This window comes from Polyergus mexicanus, unplaced genomic scaffold (assembly GCF_030449975.1).
Source record: "Polyergus mexicanus isolate NDT 795.1 unplaced genomic scaffold, iyPolMexi1.0 SCAF_1, whole genome shotgun sequence".
NCBI lineage: Eukaryota > Metazoa > Arthropoda > Insecta > Hymenoptera > Formicidae > Polyergus > Polyergus mexicanus.
In genome coordinates this window covers 3,852,115-3,864,260 of record NW_027223321.1, presented here as the reverse complement: position 1 = coordinate 3,864,260, position 12,146 = coordinate 3,852,115, and the positions used below count along the sequence as shown (strand labels likewise).

At 33.8% G+C, this 12,146-nt stretch overlaps 1 protein-coding gene across 2 annotated transcripts in view; it reads left to right on the top strand.

Moving 5' to 3' along the window:
* The window catches only part of LOC138932059 (uncharacterized), a 158,227-nt gene extending 154,991 nt beyond the window's left edge, over positions 1-3,236 (top strand). For both annotated transcript variants that reach the window (XM_070293573.1, XM_070293562.1), the window contains 2 exons: positions 613-853; positions 1,388-3,236. In XM_070293573.1, coding sequence (XP_070149674.1) covers positions 613-853; positions 1,388-1,635 — 489 coding nt within the window. In that variant the 3' untranslated portion in view covers positions 1,636-3,236. The remainder of the gene's footprint in view (positions 1-612; positions 854-1,387) is intronic.
* Positions 3,237-12,146: the final 8,910 nt, after the last annotated feature.

Sequence of the window (12,146 nt, the reverse complement as noted above, 5' to 3'; positions counted from 1 at the left end):
TTTAGCGAAAATTTCGTTTGGCCAAAAAAGTGCACGAGAGAGATAATGATTAATTAATGTATAATTAATAATAATGATAGCTATGCACAATCATGGCACAAAATGTACAAATATTATAATTGACGATTAAATTACAAAGTACCTGAACGATTTTGCATTTGAATTGTTTCTTATATTTGACGACTAAGCAGACGCAGCTGTTCCTTGCAGCTGTCATTATACGCACGTGACCATCTGTCAACGAAATTTATATTCCTGTTTAAGTTTATTCTTTCCAGAAATCTTACTTATTTTCCAGTAGTATTTGCATATATGTACGTCGACGGATTAACATTGCTAGATTTATTAGGTCAAACGAGTACCTGGCTCGTGTCGATAAAATAATATTTGCAGACATACTTCGTTTCACGGCGTCGAATCCCGTCTCGTCGCGCATGAGCTCGGATTCAAGGCTAAGTTTTTCTTCAAATGACTTGTCGTATCCAAGTATCGAGTACTCATAATATTGCGCTGTAATTTCTCTTAAGTCTTAAGCAATCGCAAACCCGTAATGGAACACACATCTCTCGAGTGCCGATTGTTTATCGATGACTTTGTTCTTTCTGTGCGCAGATTATTCACCGCGATCTCGCCGCCCGAAATGTCCTCGTGGATCACAACAAGCTGTGCAAGATCGCCGACTTCGGCATGTCGAGATTTGCCAACGAAGACGGCGAGGTAATCGAGACTAGGCACGGGAGGAACGCCTTGCCGATCCGATGGATGGCCCCTGAATCATTGATCTATTCTCTTTTTACGACGAAGACCGATGTCTGGAGCTTCGGGATTCTGATGTGGGAAATCGTCACTCTAGGTAGGTACTCTGTTTGTGGTATATCCGAGTACGGTAGCTTGTTGCTGGAATAAATATTATCGACATTCGAGAGTCCGTTTGTTGTCTCGCTGTTATTTGATATGAAAATAAAAATACACGTTCGCAGACACGTTTATGCTAATAGCATATGTGCATAAATGTTGTAAAACAAATGTTAAGAACAACATAATCGATGCATTTTTAATTACTATATTATTGTCTTTTCATTGTTCCATTTATTAAATATTACTCATTCGATTAATTTTCTTTAATTAATACATTAAGAAACGCGTGTGCGATCGAAATATAAAATATTATCATAAAATATTATTATCTATTTTTGTAGCGCGTTTTTCTATTGATATGGCAATCAAACATTTGATGCGAACAACAATATCATATATTATCTATGGAACAGTTTGTATCTTGTTAGAACAATGTGCGTTTAATCGATGAATTGATATGGTAACATCCTACTAACCGCGGCCTGATATCCCATCATAATGATCGCACCATCTTGCATTCTCTCTTCAGGTTCAACACCGTACCCGGATATGACGGCGCGGGAAGTCATGCGGAACGTGCACAACGGTTATCGTTTGGAGAGGCCTTCGCACTGTCGAAGCGAGCTCTTCAGGGTGATATCCCGATGTTGGCACGCCGATCCTGACCGCAGGCCGGAATTCCAGACCCTACGCAGGGATCTCGCTCAGCTGCTGGAGGACAACATGAACGGACACTACGTGGATCTCGAGAGTTTCGCTTCCGAGCGCACTGACTAAGAGAGAGAGAGAGAGAGAGAAAGAAAGAAGGCGGAAAAAATCGGGCACGTTGAATTAATCAAATTCTAAGGAATTTGAAATGTCTTATCTTTGACTTTTAAAATTTATTGAAATTTTGTACGAGATGTATTCGTATAGTTAGGTGTGTGAAATAATTGAAATAGGTTTAGAAGAAATTTTCAAATTGCTAGTTGAGGAATGACGGAGGATAAAATATCATTTAAATTGAATGATTCGTCGACATGCGCGTAAGAATGGCAGTCCGTCCACAAATTTCTAAATTCGTCCAGTATGTTTGCACAAGTCTCGATGTCGCTGTGCAATTATAAGGTGTCATGGTGCGATGCACAGTATATTATATATTTAGAAATGAATCTTTCTCTCGTTAGATGCTTCTACGAAACATTGAAGCATACGTATAATTAACGATGCTACTTTCTCTGGCTGAAGCACAAGTAGGATGCAGAACGCAAAACACTGTAATATGCGTGATGCTGTGATAAATGACGAAAATAAAAAAAAATTATAATCAACATATTAAAACGCAACAGGAGTTTATAAAGACCGCAAAATGTGTAAGTATTTTATTTAGTATAGTATTGCGTAAATAGTATCCTTAATTAGTTATACGCGCCATTTGTCAATTCTTCGATATATTTGCATATTTTTAATTTTATTTATAAATGAAAAATGTTCTATTGAACGAAAATAATCAGTGCATACATGTATCCGCACACACTTTGAAGGAGATTGTGCTCTATTGTGTAATATTCAATATAAATTATTTTCCAATCTTATCATAGGGAAAAAAATTCGAATGTTGTTCGTAAAATAATAGCGGATATTATTTTTTATATATGTCTGCCTTGATATTTATTTGTTATTCCGAATCATGATTATTCATTTAAAATGTACGAAGAAAAATGCAGTTTACAGAAAAACTCAATTCTCCTTGTTACATCTTGAAAACACAATGAGATTCAATTTTGCGTCGTAACATTTGTATATATTGTATTGCTCGCGCTATTATATATGTATTACATAGGTATATAAATACAAACATTATATATTCGCTGGAAATCAAAAAGGATGTCGAACCGCATCATATCGTTGTAACACTGTAATAATAATTATCACTATTAATCGTTGTTAAAGGTATATATATCTTATGTTTCCAATCGCGCCCGGCGTGTTTATTCTTAATCATTCTAGTCTTTCGCGACGCGTTCTGGGGCGGCGATTGGTTATTGATTATATCGCACGCCATTATTTTTATTCTCCGCTTCGATGAACGGTGCGTATTCGCTCAAAAAATTATATTACTAGCGATATATTATAAAATATCTTGCAGCCGCTTTAGAGAACCGATTAAAGCCCCACCACTGTCAGTTGATTATTTTATTAGCTATTTTTATTTTACTATCTCTTTTCTACGACGTCGTTTCTACTTTTTGAAACGTCTCGTCTGTCGTTATTACTTGGGACCATCGTTTTCGAGTATATTGCATTTTACTCTCACGAAAAAATGATTGCGACCAACAACACTGTATGTAGACTCGATTGTATTAAGAATTTTTGTCAGTAAACGTTGTGAGAAAATTTCAACCGCGTACATATTTCATTGATTAAATCGAACTTGTGTGGGAGTTTAGCATATAATAACTTACGCAGACGCTCGTCTTTAAAACATGACAAAGATATGATATAAATCATCACGTATGCATATATCTTGTGATTATCCCTCCTTTTGTAAAATATTTAAAATAAATAGTCATGGAAATTTGCGGAAAATAACGGCGCAAAGTACGGCGAAATCGTTGTCGCGCGTTACGCATATCACACGTTAATTATCTCAGTGTAAGATTTGCGATCTTTAAATTTTATAACGTAAATAATACAAGAACTCTCAAGAAAAGCGTCATGATAGTTTTATATTCAGATGTCAAATTCAGAAAATATTGGAACAAAAAAAATCTCAGTTCAGGATTTTCTCTCAGAATCATCCTGGGTTGCAGTCAGACGCGTGAGAAAAGTGCTTCTTTCTCTTTTAATTAGAAGGCGGGCTTTGTGCAGTTGCTTTCGGTCCTCGTGATTTATGAAATCACGTGTGCGCGCGACAGACGCCGCAGATTTACTGCAACGGGAATATGGATTTATACGTATGGCGAACGAGATAAAGGCGCGGTATGCAAATATATCCGTCGCGTTTTGTCAAAGTCCGCGAGCTAAAAGACGATGGAGATGTCATTGCATAACATTCAGGATGAGGTAAGGTCACAGGGATCGAATCCTTGATCGGGATATTAATCGAAATGGCGATCTAAATAAGAAAACGATTTAATAAAATTAATCGAGAATTTATAAAGTAATATTTTCATATACTTGAAGCATCTTTTTATTTGCATGTAATTAATCATGTTATTGATTACATTTATATAATTGCGATTACGATACAAATCGTACATAACAAGATTTTTAACAACTATAACAGAATTTTATATTGTATTAAGCTAACAAGTAGCAGTCTCGATTCTTGAATTTGCATGCCTTGAAATTATAAATATTAACTCATTTTCATCAGTATTTCATGATAAAGCATGTACAGATGCGAACGCACTTATCCATTCTATGCAGTTGTCTTCGCTCTTCGGAGCTCGTGGCACGAAATGAGTGAGGCGTATGTTCCAGACTGCAGATCGTTACCGTAAATTGGATCGCATTCCTGAAATCTCAAAATAACCGTAAAACATCTCAGACTCGTTTATAGCTCAGGGCGAGTTCCTTTACACTCGATGACGTAGCGACGAAGAAACGCATTATTTATACGATATCAAGCTTCAGTCAAATTTGACACTTTTCCAAAAAATATCATAGTATTTACATGATAAATTTTTATTTACGTGATAAACATGAAGAAACAAAAGATAAAAAATATGATTAAATAAAAATATATAATTAAAAGAGAGGAGAGAAAACATAGGAAGCGATTAATGACATACCTATTTATTTATTTATAGAAACTGTCATTTTCTTATAACATACAGAAAAAATTAAGCTATTAGACCAAAGACATATAATTTGCACAAGTTCTAATTTTTCAATAGCAAAAAAACAAGAATTTATAAACAAACATTATGATAAAATAAAAAATAAAAATAAAAATAAAATAAATAAAAAATATAAATAAAATGAGGCAATAATTTCTTTCATTGCTTTTCATTCCTATACATCAAGTAAGGGAGATCAAAAGCTCACTGACCTTTCTGGATGATCTTTATACATTTCTACGATCAATATTAACCGATGATGATGTTCACTAAATGGTGAAACTAATCACTTTCGAAAGTATAATTAGACGATAGATTGCATCGATCGACGTGATTAAAACTTCTATCAATTTTTTAGAATCATAACGATAAATATAAATTACAATCATATAGGACTCCTCTCTCGTGTTTTATACAGCATGATGATGATTTTAAGTAAAGATCGAGAAATTTTGCATTAACTACTTCATATAACAGAAATTTATTAAAAGAAGAGTGAGAGTCTTGTATCAAAATAAAACAATTATAACAATTTAAAGTATTTTATTTGTTACATTTTATATTTTTATTTATTATATTTCTTTTATAATTATATTTATTTTTCTACTTCTTACACTATTATTTATCTTTACATATTTGTATTTAATTTATACTAACTTTCTCTATTTTCAATCTCTGATATTTTACAATTATATCTCGAGTGATAATAAACCGTTTCACAGAAATCACCCTCAATTTCATAAAGATTACAATGTATGCACGCGGTTGTGGCAGAAATGCCAACGTTCGCCTATCTTTAGCGAAAGACTTTCGCCGCAGAATCTTCTCGGAGCTTCATAATAATAACAATCCTCGTATGTGCGCTCCTTTCTAATCTGCAGAAGTTAAAGATCGAAGCATGATCAAAAGAAAATTCGAGAGAACAACCCGCGTTCCACTTTCATTCATAACGCCACCCAACATCCTTCCCACTCTCTTATCTTATTTCTTTTTATTCCTTTTTTATTCAAAGATATCTATCTCATCGTAGTCTTTTAGAAATCGAGCGTCAAGAAAGCCATACGCAATTCCTCTATGCGTGCTGATTCATAGTTTCCCCCTTTTTCATTACAAGTCATTAGAATATTAAGAGATTCAAAGTACGAGATTGAATTACGAAGAGAAGCACGTTTACCTGTTTCACTTTAGTGTATTTTATTTTAAATTCCCAAAAATATTATGTAAAGAAATATCTTGAATGTTTGAAAAATTAAGGGACAATGCGATTAAATTCCTCTCTACAAAAAATACAATATATAATTAGATTATATAATATTTTTAATATTTTATTACTAACAATTTCCGTTTAATGTTTATTCCTAGAATATGATAGATATCTATTCGACTCTATTTTAATTCACGAATTTATAAACGCGAGGATATGCGACCTACATTCTCTGACTTGTTTGTTTTAGCCGGTTTTATCTGTCCGTCATTCGGACGCGAATCCGGAAAGGAAAGAACGAGATGATCGTTTTCTCGAAAAATTCTCATCGAAACGACGAAAAATGAGAATAAACCTGTTTTTAGAATGGGACCGGTGTCGCGAGAGTGATAATCATTAATCTCTGCTGCATAAATGGCAATTTTCATTCGAGAAAGATGAAAGATATGCAAATAGGTTTTTTTTTTTAATATTTACAAGATAAAATTATGCGAATAATTTTAAAAAGTTTAATATCTTTTTTTTTTCTAACAATAAATTATATTATCATAGGAAATTTTTTCAAAAATATTCTGTGTCATTTTATTATTTGCCCTTTCCACGTTCGGCTTGGCATCCGAAATTATATTCTTACGGTTTCTTACAGTATAGAGTGTTTATTCTGTTCGTTCGTAGATGGTAATTTAATGCCAATTTACAGATCGACAGAAGACTCGCAGCGAATTTGCGTATATCAATCAGCTGTCTATCGATTACCTTATAAAGTGACGAAGGAAGCCACCAAAGGCATTTATAAACGATATAAATTGTTAGGCTTGGACAGGTATAACTTTTTAATAAACACTAAAATAACGTTGTAATGAACGCCGCAAAAATTTTAGTTTGATATTTACATTATACAAGATTTATCTTGTGTGTTGAGGTTTTAAAAGATTTTATTGTCGTGATTCTTTTTTAGATCATATTCTATCTTTCAAAAATTTAATTACCATTCTTTTATCCGATTAATTCAATCTTCTCGAGAGAGTATACCTGTTTAATTGTTACAGCACAACAGCGATCTCCAATCTTCATTATACGATTGACTATAAGACACTCTCTAAGACCTCATTTTCCAAAGCGCGAATGTCCTTTACTTCGTGATATACTCATCCTCTTACGAAAGTAGGTTAATGGTAATTCTTAATATCAGCGGGAATTAGCAGCGCGTTTTATTCACGACCTCTCCGCGAGACAATTCAGCCGCGTACCATTTTCTTCGCGATGACACATCGCGCAGATAGTGTTAGCATATCGCTAACACTATCGAAGACAGTAAGTACTGACAATGAAACGAAAACTCGCCATCCGTGAGTAACGCGAAGAACGCCGCTTTCGCCCCTTCTGTCATCTTCGAGCAGCTGTTATATTAGAAACGGGATATCGTCTTTAACGGAAGAGAAGATAAGAAATAAATTTCAAGTGGAGCAAAGTTACGGTATATTTTGGATACAGCATATTTCGCTTTTGTGAAAAGAAAAAAGAAAGTCACTGACGCAAAAGGTCTTAGGTCGTATACGTTAATTACCCCGTTATTTCAACGCTAAATTACTCGCCGCGAACAAAAGTAGAAGTGCGTCGTGATTTTAAAAGGAATCCCCTATGATATGTGCATATAATACGTTAATTACAAAGCTATAAAAAATATAGAATATTTTCAGTAGACAAGATAATTATATCTATTATACAATATTAATTTTGGTTAATGCTGATTTGTGAAAGAGAAAGGTGTCCCGTAAATGACTCTTAAATGACAAGTATTAATTAAAGAGATGCATTAATTAAAGAGTGTAATATATTTTTAAGTTCTCTCTTCAAAGCGCATAAGCAATTTCGCAAAAATGAGGGGAGAGATAAGAAATTCATATTATTCTAAGCGCGAATATCATAACGAATGCGAAATATGATTAATGTGAGAAAGTGTTCTTCTTATGTGACTCGTGTCTATATCTTAGCGCGTTTTTATCGCATTTTTTGATGTTTCAAAATGAGCACTATATATGCAGAATAAGACTTTCGCCGTTATTTTTGCACAGATATTACATAGATATTATTGTGTTTAGTGCATTTTCCAAGCAATCTCAGATGAGTTAATCTAAGGTGAGAAAGTTTGCGCTTTCAGTCTGAAATTGCATGGTGTTTTTAGTGTAATACAGGTGTGCGACATTATGCAATGCATTTTTTTACAAGATACTTTTCAAAAGAGCTAAGTGTTTTTATTTTTTTAACTTGTTTTTATTTTTAGTAACAGATATTTCCCTTTAAATGGTATATTTGAAATTTTGAATTAATTACTTGACAGTTTTCTTATATGAATTATATATATTCAATAAGATTATCTTGGCTCTAAATCGCTTGAACTACATTTTTAAGAAGTTAATTCAAATCTAAATTTCCGAGCTGTTCAATTTTACAAACGGTATAGTTAACGTAAAAGAGTCTTAAATTAGTACACGTTCTGTCAACACACACATATATACGCACGCACGCACTACGCACGCATACATACACTTTATGAAAATCATTTTTATAAGCTGTTACTATGAATTATGTCGAGAGCGATCGAGTACAATGATCAATATGCCACTATATGGAGAATACTTTATATGAAATTGGGTGACTTTCTCTAAACAATCCTATACTGTTAATCGCATTATTGAAAGTAAGAGACATAAAGTGGCAATCATAGAGAAAATAACTCGCCGGTTAACCCATTGTACCGTACATGTCGATTAATTTTTTTCCTCGATACAGTAAAACCGATGCGAATATTTAAATTGCAGCGACTGGTCAACTGTAATTTTATTATAATAAAAACGTATTTTCACGTAAATCTCAAATGTTTTTAACGTAATTATTTTTCATCTATTAAATATTCCAATAAATTTTCGAATTAATTTTTTTTTGGGGGGGGAGGGGGAAACAATTGTTTGATATTTAAGGGAAAAAATCTCGGCTTTCTATTATTACATAGAGATTGTCGGCATTCTATAGATCTGTAGAGTCACCTGCTTTACGCACGCGAGAAAAAAAAATCGCGATGATCAATGGCAAGGAAAAACTTTCTCGGCACAATAGAGTGTCACATCGAAAGTACTAGATCCGGAATTGTAGAAAGAATAATCTGTTGATATATCATCAATTAACCGAACATTAGTACAACTACAGTATACAAGGTGTATTGTACGTTTCTCTCATTTTCTTTCGTCTACGAGCCTCTTAATTAATTTAAATAAAACGCAGTATTTTTTACAGTTTCCAATTTTCCCATAATCAATATTTAAATGAAAAATTTAAAGACAGGAATCTCGATATTTTAAATCGACGAAAAAATATAACTAAGAGCGCGAAAGAAAGTATGATGAACTTCGAGCACCTTGTATACCGTAGTACAAGCGTGCGATGCTGCGTGTAGTTTATTGACCGAGAGTAAAGACGTGATTCTCGCGGAGAGTCGAACGAAGAGAAGGAGCTCGACTTGTGGCCGACTTCTTCCTTCTCTCCGGTACGACACGCTTATCCACCAACCTGACGACCAGCGGTCCGGTTTTCTCGGTCACGGCTGCACGAGGGGGAGACTCTGCGTTTCTATATTATCCCCACGTGGACCACGTGGGGAGGCTCTTCTCGTCTCCTACCATCACGGGAGAACTGACGTTTCGCGCCAGTTCGAAGAGCAGATCGGCTGTAGGTGGATTTGGCGAACGAGCATCGGTATCGAGAGGTTCCTCCAGAATAAAGATTTTTTGAAGGAGCTTCGAACAACCCTTCGTCAACACGTGCCGTTCGTGAATCAGAAGATAATTGTTAAGCGAAAATCATCATTTTAGTGATATTGTTTTTTATAATAGTGTCAAAAAAATTGATAAACAGTTGCAGTGACAGTGACAGTGGGATTAGTGATAGATCGATTGATATTGAAGTTGTTGATGAGTCTTAGTGATTTGTTAGAATGAGGATAGGATGGTCATGCTGGGTGTTGCTGGTAAGAATAATCTTTATTTCGGCAATAATTAGTATGATTTGTGTTGCAGTCGATTAAAAATAATAGGAATCTCTAATTGTCATTTTTAACTTCTTAATTTTTCAACTGCTGGTAGATTATAAAGCTCTAACGCTTTTCACGCTCTTATCTTTTATCGCACAAAAAATATTGGAAAAAGAATAATAGAAGAAAACATATAGCGTGATTTTTGCGCCAATTATTGAAAGCAGAATTTTCTGTATTATTTCTATAGGAAATGATTTTATTCGACGTTAATATTTTTAAAAAGTATTTTCTTACATACACAAAGTGTCTTCTTGTTTTAAAGTTAAATAGAGGGAATTCTTAACTATCTCAATTTTCATATGATGCTTCCTGCATCAGTTTGCGCGGTTCAAAGTGGAACAACCTTTATTGCGACCTTGATTCGCTGGAATGAGGAAAAGTAATAAATGTCCCGTACACGTGTTGGAATACCGAGTTCGCTCTCGCGCGGGAATTCGCGAAAGGCTCTTTTTTTTTTTTTATCAATGCGAAGTATCCGACCCGGAACATACATCACGGAATGCTCGAACGTAGTCACGCGATTTCGTTCAGTCTGTTGAAGAACCCGTTGAATACCAGTGAAATCGTCTGCTCAGTTCGATAATTATTGGGTCGTTACGTCAATCGAAAAACTGCGAATAATTTAGGACTTTAATCCTACAGGGAATCAAGTAACGTATATTGAAAAAAATGCATCTTTATAATTATATTTTTATAATCAGCTAGTTTTTTTTTTTTTTAATTAATGCACGCAGAAAATAATCAAAATTTAATCTTTTTTTTTTTTTTTTTTTTTTTTAATAAAAATTGAAAGATTATTATCGATCTTATTCTCGATTGCTCCAAATTTATATTTCCTTCATTGTTTTTTTCACTGTAATATTTAATTATAATTTTTATAAGCTTATAAGAATGTAAATATGTTGGTGTAATTTTTGTTGCATGAAGTTAAAAAAATATGTTTTTAACAATTGATAATTTTTATCTCTACGAGAATTAAAGCTGCATGTGATGCGTTGTGGTCAATGCACTCTCACAAAGCGCGCACGCATGCATTTGCTGTTTTGAACTTGATTATATTTTAGCGAAACTAGTTGCTTTTACGTGCATCATAAGATTTGTAAGAGATGTATTTCTGCTGGAACGGTTTGCTTCATAAAAAATTAAGACACATAAAAAATAAGTATTAATTATAAGAATATTGAAATTTATTAATATTAATGATACGTAAGTAGTAATAAGTATAATATATTGGCCCCATTCATTAAATATGAATATAAATTTAATTTTCCATATTGAAGACTGGCTTTCAATATGATTATACATCATTCATAATAATTATTTTGCTTAATTAAATCGGAGAACGCTTATCAATTTCTTCAATTACAGGTTGTTGACTATCACGAATAATTAAAAAAAATTTACGATCATTTACTTTCACTAAATTCAAGTCTCTCTCTCTGCAAAAACATCATACATAAATTATATATTTAAGTTATTAAGTGAAATATCGTTCATATACTGAGATTAAATTTTTTTCAGATTCGTATAATGGTTTTTGCAACGAGATTTTAAGGATCTGTTTTTTTTTAACGATTGCATAAACTTGCAACAAAAGAGCCCCTGTAAAGTCGCATTACAATCATTCCATTTCCGGTGCAACGAACATAAATGCCGACGTTTCTCCGGACGAGCTTCCTCCTCGTAATGGAAGATGTCTTACGCGATAATCGGGTCCACGCTCTTGGCAAACAAGAGGAGATGCGTGTAACGTAATTTACGCTTCCTTGCGATTTATTCTCAACTATGTGCAGTAGCGTTGCACGCTCGTTACGATTGTTACTCCACGGAAGTTGCATTTTATTGTCCCTTCGCTCAACCGCACGTGCCGTTTTCACTCGCACTGCATTAAATCTTACGCGCGACGTCCACTAATTAGCGGTATCGGAAGTTGATTAACATATTATTAATTAACATTGTGAAAATTTATCTATTTATATCCCGCGTATCTTGCATCAAGCAAATTTGCGCCACAGTTAATTACAGCTCGCTAGCAATATTTAAAGACACAACACATTAATTAATTAATTAACTGACTCTGCTTAATCGGTTAATCTGAACCAAGTATTAAATTCTCTTTTTAATGTCTAGTAATTGATTAGACAGCTAATGATGTGATGCATCATTTAAT